Genomic DNA, 22,342 nt, shown 5'->3' with positions numbered 1-22,342 from the left:
CAAAAGCTCAAAGAAAAGAGGGGTACCTGTGATTTTCTGCCGTACTTTTTATTTCAGTTTTATCTATTAGGTTGTTCATTAAGGTCCACAGAATGAGAGGCCTGCTCTGCCGGAAACATCGCGAAAAAAAGTTATGGCCATTTGTATATTCACTGTCCCATTGACTCCACTAGAAATATTAAAAAAAGAAAAAAAGTCTGCTTTAATTAGCATGTGAGGGGTCAAATTAGGGATTCTTCGTGATTCTGAATCCATTGAAGCATTTGTTTTGCATGAAAAACATTCCTTGGGCAAGATATCAACCCCCCAAAACAGTCAAAAGTGATGAGTCATCACTTTTTTTTCCACTTTTCACAGTTTTGGGCTGCCGAAAAGTAACCCAAGCAATGTTTTTTATGCAAAACAAATGCTTGCAATGGATTCAGAATCATGAAGAACCCCTAATTTGACCCCTCACATGCTAATTAAAGCAGATGTTTTTTATTTTTTTAATATTTCTAGTGGAGTCAATGGGACAGTGAATATACAAATGGCCATAACTTTTTTTCGCGATGTTTCCGGCAGAGCAGGCCTCTCATTCTGTGGACCTTAATGACCAAACTAATAGATAAAACAGAAATAAAAAGTACGGCAGAAAATCACAGGTCCCCTCCCATTTTGAGGACTGGGTCCCCGACTACTAGAGCTGCATGTGTATCACTAGGTAACCATGCCTAGTTTTGCTGACCTTAGGGACGTGGTTGCTAACGCTGAGCCAGATTCTTGTTCAGCAATTTAATTTCACAACCAAGAGAGAAAGAGGGAGACTGGGAGAGTAGAAGCCTCCACATAAGAATGCAATATGATGGGGATATTAAATATTATATAATCGCTGTTAGTTGTTTTTTGTCTTTTTCTTTTTTAATTCATTTGGTTTTTCATAAATCAATTCCTAAATCAGTGGTCACCCTTTATGTCTGTCTGTGGGTTTCACAAATATTTTCTGAAAATTATAAACAAGAGCTTTTGACTAAATCTCCTAACTCCATTGGATCCATTGGAACAGTTTTTTTTCCTTCTAATTTCCTGAAAAGCAAGGGGTTTTTGGACATACAAGGTTTCCAACCCCAAAGTGACGATAATAATACGATTTTAATATACAAACAGAAATATTAGATATTATCTGTGAATGTGCATCATGTACTGAGTGATGTTCAGTCGGAGCAGAGCGGCAGGCTGCCATGTGAATACGGTCTATTGTGGGCCTGGCAACAGTTTTGCATACCTTTGTGAAAGAGCTCTTGGAGGCTCTCTGCACTCTGGCTGAGGACCGCCCAGACCTCCTCCTCCTGCAGCGGACCCCCTCGCACCTCCAGAGCTTCAGCCAGGGACACGTGCATCTTCCCTGTGCAAATGAACAGAAAGAGACTGTGAAAATCATGAAAAACTGCATCTGTCTATAGCAGTGGTTCTAAACCTTTTCAGGCCGCGACCCCCAAAATAATCATATTTTAACTAGGGACCCCCCCCCCCCCACCCCCCCACCCTGACAAGCAAAAAGAGTTGAGGCATAAAAAAAAAATAGCAGATCTGCATGCTAACAGCACCTCCGTTGCGAGGTGTTTTTCTGCCTCTAAAATTTTACAATTTGTCCAATGAGGTATTATTAATTGGTTTGTTTACTGTTGAGTGAGAAAACAATGTTGCTCATTAAGTTATTCATCTGGGACCCCCAAAATAATTTGGGGACCCCCCTGGGGGTCCCGACCCACAGGTTTAGAACCCCTGGTCTATAGTACATCACAGATGTACAGCACATTCTGTACCTGAAAGCCTGATTTACACTTGACGTAGCGCACAAGAAATAGCCGATCTACAAGCTCACAATGCTTTAAGGATGCGAGTCTGTAGATCTGCCAGATTTGTTGTGGCGCGCAACACCACCGTGCAGAGTACTCCATTACATTCACAAATGCCTCATAATTGTCTGTTTGATATTAAAAGCAAAACACTCAACATGACCCTTCATAAGAATCAGCAATTCAAAAATGTTATAATTGTTACAGTGTTTGTTCAAAAACACAGGGTCTCTCCTCATCTCTCTAAATCTTTAATAAACAGTACCCAAGATCAGCTTCAAATTGATTGTGTTCAAGTTCAAATTTTGTCTGCACATTGCTTAGTCATCACTTGCAATTTAACTTTGTTATCCTGTATGAATCTTCTCCCCTGATTGGATACAATTGGTATACCAACCTGAAAATGCATTTTTGAGTGGTGGTCTCACCGCCACTCCTGTAATCAGCTTTCACAATGTTACTGGCCGTGTATGTCTGTCTGTCGCCTGTCATACCTCTCATGACCACACACACAGACCACAGACACACACACACGTTAAAGGAGGGGCGCTATTGAGCAGGCAGACTCAACACTCTCTCTCTCTCTCTCTCTCACACACACACACACGTAGCAAGGAGGGCACGCGCGCGCGCGCACACACACACACGTAGCAAGGAGGGCACGCGCGCGCGCGCGCACACACACACACACACACACACACACACACAAAATAGTTGGATTTAAGCTCACAATGCGTCCGTCCGGCCGTCCGTCTGTCTCCCGCCACTGTTGAGCATGAGCAACCTTGCAATCCATGTATTTGACTCTTTTTATTTGACTATTTTTATTTGACCACCACTCAGTTCACAAGGTGTGATTTTTTGTTTACGAGAAAGAGAGAGAGAGACTCAACCCGTTAATGAACAATCAGAATATAGAGCTTTAACACTTACCTTTAACCAATGTACAGCATTTTAACAACAACAACAACACTATCTAGCCGGGGTCAGAAAAAACCTTACAGTATGCGTCTGATAACCTAGGAATGGCATAGCAGGCATACAGTACAAAAACTCATATCACACCAACATTTATCACTAGCTGGGATTCTGATTATCAGTCTTAGGCATTTAGGCAAGCTACTTCATAAATAAAGAAGACTATTCAGTTATTTCTGAGAAAATAACTGTTGCAATGTCAGTTCTAAGGCTAACTCCCACCACCTTGACATCTGAGCCGTGAGCCCTGAGTCATGCTCTGAAGCTGAGGAGGTACAAGCACATGATGTGTGCACACACAGATTCAAAGAAACACAGAAACACACACACACGTCACACACATATAGTACTAGACAATTCTACTTGAGTAACTACGTAGTTTCTTTAGTAACTGCTCATAGATTCTTTAGTAACGGCTCATTATTTATTTTGAGTTCCAGCTAGTTTCTATCGTCAAGACAGCAGCTTCCAACAATGCTTCTTTTGTTATCAGTTCAGTTAACCGGATTTTTGAAATGACAATGCATCTTCTAAGACATTACAAATCTGATCTCTGACGACAGTGGACATCCACCGTTTACATGAGTTTGACAGCCCAGATATCACTCTTGGAGTCACCTTAGAAGAAGTTACAATGTAATCACTTTGCCACTTACTTAAACATCCTAACTAACACTGTTTATTATGTTTCGTCTTGCTTTCATGTGTCAGTTTACCTCTTTCAACCTTGTGTCCCTACCTATTCTGGGGGTCCAAAAGCTCATAAGCATGTAGAATTGTAGATCATCAATTTACACCATTTGTCGTGTGATAAAGTATATAGGGTTTAAGTGGTTAAACTTAGTGTGAATATCTCCTTGCAGAGAAGAGTAATAATACAGTAGCTTCAGTTTGAAAGTAGGTGAAGCCCCAATTTTATTTACAGGAGCACCTTCACACACCAAGTTCAAACTACAGGCATGCCACAAATAATATAGGCTGTGTGTGCTTTGTGCTAATGGATATGGTTTTCAGACAAACCTGCTGTCCGTCAGTCCCAGATCTAAAAAGTAAAAACAAGGAACAAGGAACTTTTTCCTAAATAGTCTGTCTGGCTAAAGTAACAATTAAGGGCCAATCAAGGCTTTTAGTAGCCTACCACCCAAGGTGGCTAAACACGAGTGTTATATATAGGGTCAATATTAAAACATTAATAGCCTATGTGAAAACCTTGCCAGCCTTGTAGAGTAATGAGTTTTGTAACGGAAAACTCTAAATTCTAAACACGGGCCTATTGTGTTCGCATAGACACCTGACAGACGCTCCAACTCCACAGAAGTTGGAGCAGATGAGGGGGCACCGTAGACGAGGACCGCAAAAATGTATTTACAAGCTGCTATATTGACCATCATGAAGGACCGCAAGGTGCTGAGACACAACACCCTCGTCCAAGAGGTCATCGACCATTCCAAATCCAGATTCAAACCCAGCATCAGCACGATCAAGAAGTGCATCGAGATGCTCATCAGCCAAGAGTACAATGAACACAGCCAGAGCTCAGCTGATGAGTACAGCTACGTGTCACTGAAACAAGAATGACCAGGAGCGTCCACAGACAGAAAAAAAGACAAGAAAACAACAAGAACAGGCTTATTAATCCATTTAATTTTGGACTGACTGCCCGTCTCCTGACCTTAATCTCTGGAAAACACAGAAACAGAAAGGGGGGGGGGCTGACTGCTGAGACAGGTCGCTCACTAGGAGAGCCGAGGAAGAGCATGAGACAGAGAAGAGGCTAGGGTAAAGGGTAAAAGTGGGTAAAGGGTAGAGTGGCGCATGAAGGTAGTGGCGTTTTTATGTTTTATTTCATGGCGTTTGCATCAAGTGAGCCATCTAGATTAAGAGTGTGTTAAAGGCCCTATCAGAGTAGTCTGCGGTGATAAGTCATCACCGCGGTGTAGTTTTCTAGCCATCACCTAGGCTTTGTAATACATTTTTAGGTGATAGCTAGAAAACTACACCGCAGTGATGACTTATCACCGTAGACTGTACTCTGATAGGGCCTTTAGTCTCTGCAAGAGTTGGTGTTAGTTACTCTTTCAGAGAAGAGTAATAATACAGTAGCTTCAGTTCTGTTGTTCTGTTTGGCTGAAGGGAAGTGAAGCCCCAATTGTATTTACAGGAGCAGCTTCACACACCAAGTTCAGACTACACAGGCATGCCACAACAAGCTGCGCTTCAAGGGAGAAATCTCTTTGAATTCATTCATTAGGCCCCACAGCAGGCTGTCTTATAAGACTTGACCTGTAGACACAAGAAGTTCATGCAGCATTTTAGCGTTGGCATTTCCCTCTTCATCTTCCCAGAAGATAAGCTAAAATAGGCAGCCCATGTTTAGTAAATGATTTGCTGACTAAAAGTACCCACATAAACCAGGCAGTCAATCAACCGTGAAATGCCATGCGATGATAGAATGGGATAGACGAAATATGTTCACCCCTCATCTGTCACCCAGTGGCCCTAAAACACAACAGCTGCTGTGCTGTGGTGACAATGATGTCGAAATCCACCCAATCCCACCGTGACGGGATGCAAGGGAGGAATAGGAAGCTCTGGTTTTAAAGGATTACATTTGACTAGGCAAAAACCATCAGCACCTAGCCTAAATAGCTGCGTGCGTCTCTGTGCATGTGTGTGTCATAGGGCTGCTTCTCTGATGGTCTACTGCGGTGTGCTGGAGTGTGGTGAGAAATGTTCACTTTTGGGCCATAGCATGACTTTGCATGGGAGGGTTTTTACGGGCATGATAGCAGGGGTTAAATACATTCATGTCATAATGTTGACAACTGGTTATTATCACCATAGAAGAGGAGGTCAAAAGTGTAGGTTATTCGGCCCGGGCGACATGGCGGTCCGGGCACCCTAGGCTGCAATGCCAGCCTGACAGCGTGTCACAGGTTCGAATCCCTTTCCCGACCACCTCTGCTGCCTGTCACTCCCCATCTCTCCCCCCATTTCCTGTCAGTTTACAGTCCTATCAATAAAGGCATAAAAGGTAAAAGAAAAAAAACTAAAATCGGTCTTCAAATGATTGGTTTAAAAATGCAACAAAAGAGGCTTCATGTGGCTTGTAATTGATATAAAATACGATGTTTTCGCCCCGTCTGTGTGCGTGTGTGTGTGTGTGTGTGTGTGTGTGTGTGTGTGTGTGTGTGTGTGTGTGTGTGTGTGTGTGTCTGTCTGACTGTGTACACTTAATCTCTGCTTCCTCGTGGTGATTAGTGTGTTGTTTGTAGATTGTGATTGAATAAACAAATACAGTACTAAACCATACAATGGGTACATAATGGTAGATACAATAAAAGACTATACTCATTCACATGCACACATATACTGTAGCCTCACACGCGCATACACACACCAAACAATACAAACAATACAACAATAAACACAACAATACACTATTCTCGCTCGCTCGCTCGCTCACTCACATGATGCCTTTGCTATAACTGTGATCAGTTTCTGATATGTGTGCTAATAATGACACGACCTGGAATCGAACATTGCGCGTCAATCTGCATGCATGTGTGCAAGTGCAATGAAGATGATATCCAAAGCCTGTCTGTTCTGCATTCCAACTATGCTGAACAGACAGGTTATGATTGACTAACTGACCTTGTCATTATATAGTAGGATATAAATAATATATCTTACAATAAATGCGAGAACTTCCGAGAAGTCCCTGTGAGTCTAAGTAGTCAATTCCAATGGAAGGCTTAATATACTCTGACCACAGTGGATCTTTAATTCTGACATTAAACAACCTATTGGCCATGTTTTGGGACTTATTTCCCAATTCTCATTCATTTATATGTAGGCCGTCTTTCTTTATATGAGTAAGACAGGCCGTCCTACAGGTCATTCCCAGTTTAGAAGATTTATGAATAAGCATCATACAAGTTTATGCAGGAATGCATGTTAACCACTCGGGTCAATGGGAGGCGTGAGTGAGGAGTGAGAGTGAAAGTGGGTTACTACCCATCCGGCTCATTACCCATGAGAATGGGCTGAGCGGGGCGCTGTGAAGGCTGATTGTTTTGCGGCCCTTGTTATTTCAACAGAGACCTACAGTGGAATGTTTTTATCCACACTGATGCTGCTGTGGTGTGGAGGCCAGCTTGTGGTGCTGGTGCTGCTCATTATTGAAGGGGCTTAAAGGGATATTTCACTAAAAACTTTGGTCATCTTATCGTCTAATCAGGCTTTTGGGAGCAACCGGGACAGTTTTTGAGTTGCTTGATTCAGTATTTAGATATTTGATATTCATTCTAAGAGACAAAAGTTTTTTTGAAAGTGAAATATCCCTTTAAGTGTGATATAAATGTTTTTCGGTGCCGGTGTCTCGCACCGTATATAGCCGATCTGCAAGCTCTCAACGTGTTGCAGTGCAAAGCCATGTGAGATTGTAGGTGGCCTATTTTTCAATGCGGGACACCATTGTACAACTAAATATAAATTGGGCTTAAGGGAGCAGTGGACCAAAAGACCAGACATCGTTCACGCCTTTCTTTTTTCCTGCAATTGGAATGTTTGTTGCTCCCAGATATGAACTTCAGAAAAATAGAAAATCTCCTTAGTGCTTGAAAGTTTAAATACGTGCGAAGGTGCTCTTTGATAGGGAATCCAGAAGTGCAATGAAAGAGCCACTAAGAGAAACAAAAACAACCTTAATTTAGATAGCTACTTTATGATGAAAAACAATACATGTGCACGTTAAAACAGAGCTTGGGGACAGTCATGCAACCCACGCATAGCAGCACAAACAGATTTCTTTCATAAACACAGCTTTAGGTTGCCTGCTGCTCGGCCACAGTCACAAGGACTTTAAAGAAAAGAAAATAATCCTGGAAACGTGATGGTACTCGTAACATTTCCTTCCCAGTCTGAGATCGATGATGATGATGCAGCCGTTAAGACATGAAATGGATCTGAAAACAAGCTCTAAAGAAATTGCCTTTTGGCTGAGCATCTCATGAAAAAGTTACCGCAACTAATTTTCTACAGTCCTCTTTTTAGAGCCCATCGCTCTGTACTGCATCTCTCTGAGACCAAAGATATAGGAAACTCACATACCGCTCTCTCTCCAAATCCTCTTTTTTCCGACCTCAACATCGCTTGAAAACTTAAAGAGCCACAACTTCTCCTGAAACAATCAGCTGTGAAAAAGCAATGCTCCAACTGACTATTTCCAACAGCATAATTCCAAGATATGAGAATTGAGAACGAGAGAGTTGGTTAATTTCCTCCATACATTAGAGCTGTGGTCTCAACTGGCAAAGACATTTGGGCCAGGAGGAACAGTAAGAGAAACATTCTCATGTGCCAGATTTGAGGTGAAAATCTCCCTGAAGTAATTCCTGCCAGGAAAATTCAGCAACACACTCTGAGTGAACCTCCATTCCCAGAACGACAGAATGCTGCCTCAGCCTGCTAACAATCTCTTCAAATTCAAAACACACACACACCAAGAATTATCTTTTGAAGAAGATGACTGATGGTATGAAGAAAGCTTGTTGTTACTGAAATATGCCTTTTCAACAAAGAATGCGGTTGACTTTAAAATGTATATTCTGCGCTGCCTGCCACACAGCGATGATGAAGGAGAACTTGCTCCTGTCTGTGTGACTGAACTCTATTGGATTAGTCATCTTGAAAAGGGAAGCGGGAGAAGAACATCACGTTCACATAGTGGCATCACTACCCCTCAAAATAAAAATCCCACCTAGTGGGAGTGAGCTGTACCTAAGGGCCGATGGATATTCCACTTTTAGAGAACAATTTATTTCGGTTTGGCTCTGTCTAAATTACAACATGACGTCATTCAGAGGTTTGGGGGCGGGTACCGTAATTAATTTGGATGTTAGGTGCTGCCGAGATTTTGTGACTCCCGAACCGAAAAAAATTCGGCTCTAAAAGTGGAATATGCATCGGCCATTAGGCTGCTCAACAACACCACTTGAAGGTAGGTCACCCAGTGAGCTATTGCAGCTGTTGAGGCCGTACTCATACAGACAGACACACACACACACTCGGGTGAAATGTTGGAGCGGTAGACACCGCTCAAAAAAGGGAGACGTCTTGATGATCAGTGTCATCCATGTGTCTCCCCGTGTTTTCAAGGGCAGCCCGGGTCAGGCCAGTCAAAGGCAGATGGAGGATTATTCTAACCCCATCAGCCCATAGCAGCTCTGGACTGACAGCCCTCTGCAGCTCCCATTTTGGTCTCAACCTCATCCGCCCAATTCCTGCTAATCACAGGGTTGCTATGGGGACCGTGACATGCACAGCATGGTTTTACTAAACCACACTCCGACCCCCTCCAAACTCCACCCACCACCACACTCCTCCTCACTCCCCTTTCTTCACACAGGAGTAGTCTTCCTCGCAGTGCAGGCAGCGACTCCAGAAGATGAAAAACATGACATCAAATGCCTAAATTATTATGTCATGACGTGGGATGGTAATAAACCTGGCTTAGTCTGTCACTGCCATCATCTCATGATCCCCTTTCGCATTGAATAGAGTTAGACTAATAGCTGATGAATGACCTTTTGGCTCCAAATAACTTTACCAGTTTCCAATGTTAATGAAGAAGGGGGTGGTCATAAAATGTGGGACCCCCCCCCCCCACCCCACACACACACACACACACACACACACACACACCTCTTTAAGTCTGCTGGAAAATTAACCAATTTGTCATCGATTATTATTTACTTTTTATATTCATAATTGTGAAGGCTGATTGACTGTAGCTACTCAGCAAAAGTTATTAGTATGCTATTAACGTTGCTGCGTTACATTAAAGATGTTGGCTTTGGTAAAACTTAGTAAAACCGTATTGCAACTGCTGTACTGTTTTATTTGTATTTTTTAAACAATACTTGGGAAGAATTACATCGGCTTTTTAGTCAATAATGTGTGATGGGATGCCTCCTGTCCTGTGCAGACATTGTTGCAGTATCTAATCTAATCTGCACACTATAGCTCCATTTCAGACAAAGACACCAATAAAATACGCATCGTTTATCAACATAAGAACGACAGAGCAACAGCACAGCAGCAAAACGGAGTGGGGCAGGAGCCAGGCGGTTTCGCTGCAACAGCAGATTCAATGGAACAGAAGTTCTTCCAAGAAACAAAACAAATGGAGCTTTTTAAGTGGCTTGTCTTTAATTGTTTGAGACTTTTGGCACGAAACTTAAAGAAAACTTACCGGGCAAGTAGTGTTCTTAGAGAAGCGCTGCTGCTCGTCCGACCAGGACCAGGCTAGGAGGAGGAATGCTGCGCAGCGCCATCCCATCCACCACAATGAAACATCTTGGAACAGGCAACAGGTTTACCTTCGAGACGAGCACATTCGGCTCGTTTAAGAAAAAACTAACGCCGGAAGCGTTTTAGGATATATTGTATTGTTGAGCTGTTGCGGTATATTTAGTGCTCGCTCGAGCGAAACTGAGTAAAAAGTCTTAGTTTTAAAAGTGGTTTTAGAGCACTACACACTGCGAGCTACTCTCCTCTGGCAGCAAAGTTCCCATTACCGCTGCTGAGTAGCATTTAACCCCTCCCTCACCGCACCGCTCCCTCCCTTTGGAACGTCTGACTGCATCTGACTGCAGGGAGTACGTTGAACAAGGAGAGGACAAATAGACTGGGCAATGAATGGGAGGCAAACTGGATTAGTGGGGGAAATTCAGTTGCCCAGAGGCAGCACAGCAGTTAAAGGTTACAAGTTACAAAGAGGTAAGAAAAATAAAGAGTACTATTGTGTACAGTAAAAAAAAAAGCAGTCAAATTATTATTATTACCCTTAATAAAATAAATGTATTTATTAGAGCTAATTATTTGTAGGTTTTTTGTATGTCCCGCCCCCATCCCACATTGGCCAAGCTTCGCAGGACACTTAAAGGAGTAGTTCACCCCCAAAATGACTTTTTTTCTATTGATTAATACTCACACCATGGAGACTTGAGTTCAATAATATTTTTGGGTTTTTGTCACATTACTAAAACAAAAAATTGATTATAGTAAACCCTGACGGTTTCCCCATCCAGGGCCATGCATTTGGGTCCCCATCCGGAATCAATGGGGGTAAATTTACTATAATCAAATTTTTGTCTTACCCAAAACTATTATTGAACTCAAGTATCCATGGCATGAGTAATCAATTGGAAAAAAGTCATTTTGGGAGTGAACTACTCCTTTACCTGTACATTATTTTATATAAGCAATGATGTACTCATGTACATAACAAAATAAGAGATCAGAAAACAATGTGTGATATGTCTCCTTTTATTTCCTTTCCAATTACACATTTTACAAAGGTTGCAATAATTCAAAGTTCAAATTACATCAAATAAAATGTATGACTCGAGTCTCGAGGACTCCAGAACTTTGCATTTTCTCATCTCCGAGGAGAGAGCTCCCAGTGCCTGGAACATGAGACGTTTATGACCTCTCCTAGTTCAATATACTCCTTGGCTGACTGGGAGTAACCAGACACCCCACTACCACCGTTCATTGGCTCTCTGCTGGGGGAGCGTATTACAAGAGGCGTCTCTATAGTAACCTGCGAACAGGAGGAAAATAATACTGTGAGTGAGAGACCTGGTCCTGTATTTATCATACTCAAAATCTGGAACTTATTTTCATAAAACGTTATTTTATCCAATCTGGTTTAATAAAATAGAGAAATGAACCCATTGTGTGTCATGTAGGACACATGTGGTAGTAGGCCTACTGCCTGACGTTGATATTAAAGCAAAATATATCCAGGGTACAAAAGGACCACAATGGCTTGTAAACAAGCCATTTTGCTTTCTTGGGTTTAAATGCTATTAGTAGATCTTGTATCTTAAACTGTACAGTCCTGTGCTTTTCCTATGCAAATACCGTATCCCTCCCCTGATCAAAGGGGAATGGACATTCTGTCTCTGGTCAGTAGGCCTACTGCAGAAATGTGGTTAATTCTGTGTAGGCCATAAAAGTGTTAGGCCAAGTGATTCCCAGCTTTGCCGGGTTCAAATCCTGTCTGTGTAGGCCATAAAAGTGTTAGGCCGAGTCGCCCGAGTGATTCCCAGCTTTGCCTTTAACGTAAGGATTTTATAGGCTAGGGGGCAGTCCCTTTGTACTGATTTCAAATATGCTCTGTCTGCTCAGTGGTGGTGGGTCTTGTTTTTTCTTTTCTTTTCTTTTTTTGAGCGGTGCACCTGGAAGGAGCTAAAGCTCCAACATCTGGCTTTGTCTGGGACTCCAAACTTGGCCTACATCTGGCCTAAATCTTTGCACAAAGCGCTCAAAGTTTGTTGTACGCTCGGGGTCACATTAGCCAAGCTTCGCGGGACACTTAATGAAGTTAACTAGTAAATAGCACTGCTCACTTCACACTAGGTGTGATTTTTTTTAATGGTGTGTGTGCGTGTGTGCGTGCGTGCGTGTGTGTGTGTGTGTGTGTGCGTGTGTGTGTGTGTTTGATTGATTGATTGAAGACTTTATTAGACGGTTGCATAGGAAAAGATACAGTTACTAAAAGGAGATCCTAGTAAGCTTTTCGGCTTATTTACACAGGAACCCTTTATGTATCTCATATAACATTGAAAGGCAGACAGTGTGTGGGGGAGGGGGGTAATTCTGCCCTTCACCATCTCCCTCTGCCTCACCTCCCACCCCCTCCATCTCCTTTAGCCTCTCTTCATTCCACTGGCATACACATAATCATGGGTCATAGCGAGACATAATTATAGTGGCACAAATGTTTTTGGTCTGCTGCTGTGACTAGCATTAAATAGAATCCACTGTCAAGTTTTCACTAAAGTTAGGACTTTGGAGGAGATTTTTGTTTGTTTGTTTTGTACCACAAACAATGGCATTTGGAGGGAAAATGCACCCTAGTCCGACAGTGTTTGTTAAGCCCTTGCTACACTTTCTTTGTTTAGGGACGTAATACTGGGAGGCAAAGTCTGGGTTATTTTTCAAGCAGGAGGCCACAGCGCTTTTGTTCCAGTAGCCTATTAAGCAGTGAGCTCTGGAACCTTGCAGTTCTTGTAAGAATCTTAAACATAAAATAGCTTGAGCAGTGTGGTGTATATAGGTCTACTACATGTAGAGAAAACTGTACAGTATAGCCTATTATTTATTGTTTTTTTGTTGAACAATTAATGTGACCACGGCTGGTACAGTATAGCCTATGTTTTGCTGCCGAAATGATGCTCATATGTAAATGAATAGGCCTAAGAGTTCCCTGCACAGTAATGAGTGGACTTAGTCTGCTCAAGAACACAAGAAGCTTACGTCTTTTGAATTGCAGTGTTCACACTTAACCTTAATGCTTTTAATACTCCTATATGCGAAGGTTTTTTCTCAGTAAGGGCTTGTTATTTATGTTATGATTTATCTTACAATATTGCAGTGATAAGCATTTGAACTATATTTGCAATTATTCTTTCGGGACAAGACAGTTATTAGATGACAAGTGTCTATCTAAAGGAAAGCTGTAGCCTATATAGGGAAATTTCCATTGTTCAAGCCCAATAGAACAAAAGCACACTGCCCATGTTTAAGGCATACCACAAAACCACATCAAGGGCCTTTGTTGTTTGGGAGTCAGGCAAGTTCCCATCCCATGCAGCAGTCAGGAAGCAATTCACTGCTGAGTACTTCCTTCCTCTAGGAGTGCCATGCATCTATGCAACTGTCCCATTTGTCCATTTTCTACTCAGTCTTTGCCATCTAGTGGCTAACAAACAGCATTGCAAACAGCGTATTATATAAACATTTTTACCAGTTGCTCATGGCAGTGAGTGATCTTCACCCTCTGTTGTGAGAGCCCATCCCACAACCCTCTGTCATCAACACAGTTGCAGTGGTACATGATTTGATATTCGTGCATATTAATGCACAATGAATGTATGAATTGATGTCGTTGCTTAGTTATCAGTCAATTCTGTTGTAAAAAATAAAAACAAAAACGATTCTGTGAATTTTTGTTACGCTGTGATTCATTTTGATTTTACGATTCTCTATGTCTGGATTAATGGTCTGGCTATAGGCCTACTACTGTTGGAGGATTGCTCCTTTGATGGAAAATGTAGCCTAAGTGTATAGGATATAGCTATTAGGCAGTGGTTTTCAATGTTGAGTTCGAGGACCCCAAGGGGCCCTTGAGAGTTCCAGGGATCCATCCAGCTGAATGATTGTCAGTTAGTAAGTTAATAGTGATTGTATAGGTCTATATGTAGATAGACTGGGGTCCAACAAGAGATCAAATCGTATCAAATGGCCTGGGCCTCAGTGGCCTAACAACAGTAACGCATATTGACCATCAAACTGGAGGTCCTTGAAACTAACAGGTTGCGAATCATGCTGTAGCCTACTAAATGCATTCATGTTCACATTCAGCAGCAGGCCGGTGTAGGATCAGAGAGGCTGCTTCTCTCCCTCCCCTCTCCTCCCATCCAATCCTCCACACAGATCTCTACCTCTTCCCAGGGCTTTGACGTCAGACGTGCTCCCTTTCTGGTTGCCATGGCAGCATATTCCCCTAACCCCCATCCCACCCTCTCCTCCAGTAGCCCGGCTCCACAATGGTCCAGCCAGCATCTTGCAGCACAATGCTTGCAAGGTGGTGAGCGGCAGCGCAGCGGGGAGTGATTCAGCATCCGCTAATAGCCTCGATCGGTTCCTTCTCCCGTTTTTGTTACTTTCCGATCGTCGCCGGTTTTTATTTGTTTCATGGTTTCTTCTCCGTCTTTTTTATGTATTTTTTATTTTGTTTTTTTGCTTTCAAATTCAAGAAGACACGGCAAGTTTCCATCATGTTTCCCGTCGGAATGTTTTGATCGTGCAGGAGGAGGAGGACTGTCACCGGACTCCGGATCGTATAACCAGCTGGCACGGAATGGTAGGTCCGTGGATGGATGCGGTGGCCTGACGGGCGGAGGAGGGTGGGGTGATGAATATTGATCATAAGGAAGGTTAATGAAGTCGACTGACAAGTTGAAAATAACCCCCCATTTTGATAACTCCACCGTCGCGTAGAGTAGATTGTCTTATTGCAACGAGGACCGCGCGAGGACATTTTTTTAGGGTGGCGTTGAACTGTCTTGACCCGGCAAAATAGTGTTTTCCGTTCAGATTATTATTATTATCATATCCACCCTAAAAAGACAACGCCAAATGTTCATAAAATAGCCTTTTAGCATTAGGCAGGCTATTTCCTGACATGTTTGTCTAAATATCCAGGACATCGAATGTCATCATCATGACGACATTTGATTTGGATTTAAAACACCAGCTGTGATCGTTATTTCACGAATTTGGGTTGTTTTGTCATTCATTCTCATCAAAATGAAACCTAATACACCTTCGTTTCGATGCTCCCCTGAATTCTGCATTATGCTTTTAGGCCTATTATTCCTATGATGTTATGAAGCCTGGCGTTATAAGCAATGTGCAAAGGCTATATTGTTGTTGGTAGGAGTGGAAGAGTGGAGAATGTGATGCTCTTCAAAACATAAGCAGCCATATAGACGACCCTTATAGTTTGTCCATGAAGGGAACATGCAGCCATCGTTTCCATAAAGGTCTTTCTCATCCCTCCTCCCCCTCACAAGTCAAGTCAGCTGCGTATCTTGAACATCATGCAGTCTTTATGTCTCCCAGTCCCATCTCACCTTAATATAGAGGGAGATGTAGCCTATATAGCCCCAACCGATTGCATACATGTAGCTATATGGCATGGACTCCTAAAATAAACCGATCGATTTAGTTATCATTAATCATCCTTGTCATAATTGTTTAATATTGGTGTGAAGACTGCACTATGGGCCTGCATGTGAAGAAGAAAGTTTGTATGATGTAGGCCATAGGTTAAAAAGAAAATGCCAGGCCAGGTCTTCTTATATACCTCATCAAAATCTAAGTGAGATTAGATTTAGGGATGGAGCTGCCTTTAACATTATTTAACGGAGTATAGAAGTTAATGCTGCAGACCAGATCACATCTAATACATAGGCCTAATACCCAGTGCTGCTAATGCACCACCATGTGGAACAACCACCACATGCAATTCAAAATGCTAAGAGTCAGGTCTTCAAAATGCTGTTCAACATGCTAATAGGAAAGATTTGTTTGTTAAGTTATTATCTAGATTGCACAGGTAGGCCTATGTAAACAGGAACACAGTGAACAGAACAATGTGCATGTTCCGTTTAGCTGCATTAAAACAAATCAAATTCCCACATGGCCAGACTTTTATGTGGCAGTGGTTCTCAAATATTTTCATGTCAATGACTCCCAAATCAATTAGGTCGCGGCCCCCCATTTGAAATATTTAGTGACAGGGACCCCCATCAGAGAAGATGTTTTAGATTTAGTGCAGAATACTACAACTTTAAACTGTAGGTGGAGGGAGAAACCTACCGGTAGGTGACCTGAATGTCATTCTTATACATTCTCTCATTGAAGTAACTTCTAGCCAGTGAAATAATAATGAAACCACTTTCATCTGGCATCCCTTTAAAATAAATAGCTGATATAAGCTTGTGACATCGGCTAGTTTCTCTATTTTGGATTAAGTACAAAATAGAGTTTACATAAGCTGTTCCTCAAGCTGTTCCTTGTTTTCCTGAACTGCTTAAGGACACCTGGCACTCCCCAGACCCCACTTTTGAGAACCATTGCTTTTATGGTGCATGCCCAAAGTCATTCACAGATAAGCCAATGGAGTGTGATGAAGTCATGAAGAGTTACAAGGTGTTTTCCACCAACCCCTTTGTTAAAAGATAGATTTTCTTGTTAACTGTGACCTTGTGTGTTAATTGACTGAGCAGCAGGCTTTGCTGCAGCAACAAACACTGTTAACAGTTAAAACAATGCTGCAATTATGTGCTTTAGCTCTTCTTCTTCTTCTTCTTCTTCCTCCTCCTCCTCTTCATTCACACCATCCTTATTCTTAATTTATCATCAGTTGTGTGGCAGACAAATGTAATTGCCCAGTGGTAAAGTGTTGAAGTAGCAGAATTCTAGTCTAGTCTTCGGAGGTTTATACAAAACATCAGTCACTGATATTGATTTTGAGGTTGGCTGCATGTTTACCAATGGAGCATCATCAATGAAAATGGTCAGTGGCAGATTGTTGTTTGTCTCACAGCTAGTCAAGGCCTGTGTTTTGGCTGGGAATCAGGATTATGGGATAATCATCGCAATATTAATGCTTTGTTATATAACAAAATAATATGATGTAGCCTATGAAATGGCATAATGATAGAATGGGAGGATGCAAGCGCTATACATGAATAATACATTGTTTGCCATGTTCTGCTGAAAGAGTGAGGGCAACTTCATCTGTAGAGTAGATAGGCAGCAATAAAACATTGATGTGCTGTGTAATTGTTTCAGAAGTTATGTAAAATGTCTTGGAACACAGCTACAACCTTTCAACTCGCACCACTTACTAACAATCAAGACCTCAATTTTAAGAATATTATCATTAACAGCATTAATCCTGGTTAACACCCCCCCCCCCCCCCCCCAAGTTGTATACATTTTCTAAACTTACAATACCTGTACAATACGGAGTCTAGACTGAGAATATTTGAAAGGATTAGAAGCAGAACCAGAAAAACAAACATGACACCATTTATACTGTTATTATCAGCCATTATCATTATCATGAGGGTGATTATTTTATTAACATGTCCAGACTGAAAGTAACTAAGTATTTAATAAGTACAATGTTGAGGTATTTGTACTTTACTTGAACATTTCCAATTTCCAATACTTTTCCTTCTACTCCACTACATCTCGGATCCAAATATTATTTTAGTCCACTACATTTATTTGAAAACTTTAGTTTCTAGTTACTTTGGATATATACATTACCAGTAAGACTCCCTAATCGGGAGATAAGCGACCGTTGGTCGCTTATCTCCACAAATAAGCCAAAAGTTTGTTTTACCAATTATCAAGACATACGGGCAGTTGACAGTTTGCCATGGTTACTCATTGAAGTTGAATCTCCATATATGGAGATAACCTACGCATCACACTAAGTCTGACCTCACCAGCCCATATTTGGGCATGAGCAACTTATGTCTCCATATATGGAGATATGATGACATCACACAGTCCTCAGCCGATGATGTGGCGTGATGTCATACAATACACAAACGAGCCCTACAGTATAAAGGGGCAATTCTTGCCAGGAAAGAAGCATTTCTTCGACTCAGACCTTATCGCCAGGGTTGGCTTATAGCAGCTGTCGGTAGGACCATATATGGATTCTGTTAGTGTGGATCTCCTAACAGGGCATCATCTGGGATACAATCCCTTTTATGCCCATATATGGAGATCCCTAACATAATCCCTTTCATGCCCATATATGGAGATCCCTAACAGAATCCCTTTTATGCCCATATATGGAGATCCCTAACAGCATCCCTTTTATGCCCATATATGGAGATCACTAACAGCTAACAGAATCCCTTTTATGCCCATATATGGAGATCCCTAACAGAATCCCTTTTATGCCCATATATGGAGATCCCTAACATAATCCCTTTTATGCCCATATATGGAGATCCCTAACAGAATCCCTTTTATGCCCATATATGGAGATCCCTAACAGAATCCCTTTTATGCCCAGTTGGTTGCTAGGGTAAAAAAACATGGTTGCTATGGTAAACAGTTGGTTGCTAGGGTAAACAGTTGGTTGCTAGGGTAAAACCATGGTTGCTAAGGTGGTTGCTAACGTACACTAACAGACCAGCAACAACAGACTGTTGCCACAGCAACGTACACAAAGGTTTGTGTACACATGTGGTGTGATGTCATACTGAAGATATATGACATCACACCGTACACAAACAAAGGTGTGACGTGTGACGTGTGACGGACGGACGGACGGACGGACGGACGGACGGACGGACGGACGGACGGCCGGTGGAGGTTTTGGTAGTAAACTGCTCCCTAACGGTCGCAATAATTTTATAAAACATACATAAACCACTTTAGCCCTATTTTATACCTTGGCTATTTGAAAATAGCCAATCTACAAGCTCACAATGCGTTGCGATGTGACGTGTTGTGAGCTTGTAGATCTGCTATTTTCAGACATTTTGTACTTTTACTTTTATTTTGATGTCAACACTTTCATACTTTTACTCAAGTACATTTTGAATTCCAGACTTTTACTTGTAACAGAGTATTTCTATATTGCAGTATTGATACTTTTACTTAAGTGAAATATGTGAGTTTTTCCACCACTGCCATAGTCATTTGAATACCCTTAACTGTATGACATTCAGTGGTGGACAAACCCCAGTACTTGAGTCAAAGTATAGATACTCCTATTACTCAAGTGAAAATTGCTGTGTCAAATTTGCACTCGAGTTACTTAAGTATTAAAAAGTACATGTTTTGGGTGCCCACTGGCCTACTGGTCCAGGCGGATACCACTTAGGCAGTGCCACATAGGCATAGATGCCTGGCGGTGTTGCTGGTTCGATTCCCGATCCAGACGACCTTTGCCGCGTGTCACTCCCCATCTCGCCCTCTATTTCCTGTCAGTCTACTGTTTACCTATTTGAAATAGGGTGTATAGGCCTAAGTGTTTAATTAATAATGTAGCCTACCTTTTTATTTCCTAGACATGTAGAGGAGTCAAAAGTACAATATCAGTCTATAAAATGTAGTGGAGTGAAAGTCATAGTACATAACAAAAATGTACTTAAGTACAGTACTCAAGTAAATGCTAATGTTAGTGTCCACCACTGATACATGTTTTGACCTTTCATGTAGTAATCACAGTACTGCTATGAACCGTTTGGTAAGCACTTCAAAAGAAAGGAATAGGGACAGATGTGTGGTTCTGGAATAATAGAATATGTGAAATGTAAGATAAAGTATGTACAGTAGATAAGCATAATTAATTTAACACTTTTGTAAGGAATCCACACTTTACGTAACACCCCCACCACGGAGTATGGGAGTTCGAATCCACTGTGGTGAATCCAGCTTTGAGCCTCTACCCCTATGTGGATCAGGGTACTAAAGTATAATCTGATTTACCCTGATCTATGTGAACACAATTGCCCGTGTTTGGGGGAGCAGGGAAGCCGGGTGGTAGGGCTGTCACAATTATGATATTTTACATGACAAACAATTGTCACTCAAATAATTGTGATTAACAATTTAATTGTGTTTTTGTCGTTGACAATTACATTTCTGTTTGGCTTTTTGAAGTTGCACATGGCAGACATGACACATAACCTAAATATACAAAGAAATTACTTTATACTTAAAAAAGGACATTGATAGTGTAAATAGCCGGTGCTACAGTGATCTTTAGCTCTCACATTGTAGAGGTTAACTGAGTAGTTCACCCCCAAAATGACTTTTTTCCTATTGATTACTCATGCCATGGAGAGTAGAGTTCAATAATATGTTTTGGTTTTTGTCACATTCCTAAGACAAAAATTTTATTAGAGTAAATTTACCCCCATTGATTCCGGATGGGGACCCGTTTCGAAACGGGTCCCCATCCGTAACGAAATGGGGTAAATTTATCATTATCACATTTTTGTCTTAGGAATGCGACAAAAAACTAAAAATATTATTGAACTCCATGGTGTGACTAATCAATAGAGAAAAAGTCATTTTGGGGGTGAACTACTCCTTTAACTCATTGAGTGCCAGCCTATCACCACTAGAGGGCGCCCAGTGACCAGAGAATAATAGAGATATGCTGGTAATGCATGCCCAAGCCCTGGAGCCCAAGCCCAAGCCCTACTTGCCTGAACACTTTCCTTTGTGCATGTACAGGAAGAGGATGAAGTTAGCTTGAAGTTAGCTATTGGCTACCAAGCATTTTAGAAGCCTTATTTTCGTCAACTTAGCCATGATTAAACCTTGCACACCTCATGCATGGGAAAAAAACAGAGAAGAATGAGCTCTAAAAAATCCAATGCAATCCTGGATTGCATTGGAGTGGATTTGTGCAGTTTGTTCACAGCTTTCAAACAAAAAAATCCGATTGGAAATCCGTTCAGGCATTCTTGAGATAATCGCCATTATGTTTTACATGTAATGTAAACAAAAATGGCTGCCCTGTATGTTAGATGGGGTTGTATGGGGGTGGAACATGCAAAATCGCGATTGAAATCATGTTCACCAGATTTGATGGGGTCCAAAAAAAAAAAAAAAAAATTCAAAAAAAAATTTTTCCAAAAAAAAAAAAAATTTTTTTTTTTTTTTAAAAGCCGAACTTGTTCGGGATCGGCACACTACGATACGCTAATAAAGCCGAACTAGTTCGGGATTGGCACTCAATGAGTTAAGAATTACAAAGGCGGGAAGGAAGGTTGCAATAATAGGGAACGAGAAAGGAACACTACAAAGCATACACAAGGAAAAAGTGCTGCTTTATCGTCAACAGAATCAATGGCATTAATAATCGCTTTAATCCTAGCAGCAGCTCCATCATGGTCAGGTCATAGCAGGTCCTTAGATATTGTAGGTCCAGGTAATAGGCCTATTGTTTGTATTTTGTAACACTGTGTGTGTGTGTGTGTGTGTGTGTGTGTGTGTGTGTGTGTGTGTGTGTGTGTGTGTGTGTGTGTGTGTGTGTGTGTGCGTGCGTGTGTGCGTGCGTGCGCGTGTGCGCGCGTGTGCATGCTAATGTTCATTAGCTTCCAATGTATCAATGATGGATGTTGATTATCTTAACACTGCTGTTTACAGTAGAACAGTGTTCTAGCTTTTCAGATCTTAGTTTTGACTACCCTGCCCTTATATCAATGTCTCCGCCACAGTTTCCGCCTAAGGCCGGAAAATATGTTTTCACGCCCGTCCGTCCGTGTGAAACTTTGCACGCACACTCCCAGTAGGCCACGGAAGAGCCTCTGCTCTAAATCTTTCAAAAATTAGCCTCATGGTGGTGCTTCATGTTTAGGCCTATAACTCTTTGTGGAACATCCTCTGGATTTAAATTGACTCAATTCATTATATAGGCCATGCATGCCCATTTCCGCCTGACAAGATCTTCAGCCATTCTCCTACAGATACAGTCGGATTTTGTCCATAACTCACACAAATCTGTACATGTTATCTCTGCGGTCAAGTGATCAATATGTATCTGTCAGATTTTTCAGATTCCATTCCGATTGGCTACAATTGGCTTTAAATATTCTGTTATTATAAACATCCTACACATATTTGGCCTGATTTGCTGTATGGCCTAAACTCCTTAAAGCCTTAATACACTCTTTCAGGTTTGATTGTACAAAATGAATGCAAATTAAATGAAGTTATTGCATAATACATACAACTGTTACCCTAGGCCTATAGGGCCTAGGCTGTTACTGCTTATTACGATGGACAAACCCAGCCTATAGAGTCAGGCGCATAGTTACATAAATGGATTTGATCTGGTTTTCATTTCTCTGTAGTCAGTTGAGGGCTGGACGTTAAGCTTGCGTGCTGAATGCTGA

General features: G+C 41.6%; 1 protein-coding gene across 1 annotated transcript in view; it reads right to left on the bottom strand.

Annotated features, from left to right (window-relative positions):
* ptpn13 (protein tyrosine phosphatase non-receptor type 13) overlaps positions 1 to 10,173 on the bottom strand; it is a 91,546-nt gene extending 81,373 nt beyond the window's left edge. The window contains exons 1-2 of the mRNA XM_080743488.1: positions 10,068 to 10,173; positions 1,265 to 1,379 (exon numbers count right to left, since the gene is read on the bottom strand). Coding sequence (XP_080599614.1) covers positions 1,265 to 1,379 — 115 coding nt within the window. The 5' untranslated portion in view covers positions 10,068 to 10,173. The remainder of the gene's footprint in view (positions 1 to 1,264; positions 1,380 to 10,067) is intronic.
* Positions 10,174 to 22,342: the final 12,169 nt, after the last annotated feature.

Source organism: Nannobrachium achirus (assembly GCF_963921795.1).
Source record: "Nannobrachium achirus genome assembly, chromosome: 15".
Lineage (NCBI taxonomy): Eukaryota > Metazoa > Chordata > Actinopteri > Myctophiformes > Myctophidae > Nannobrachium > Nannobrachium achirus.
Note: the sequence above shows the minus strand (reverse complement) of the source record. Positions and strands in the feature narration are given on the sequence as shown.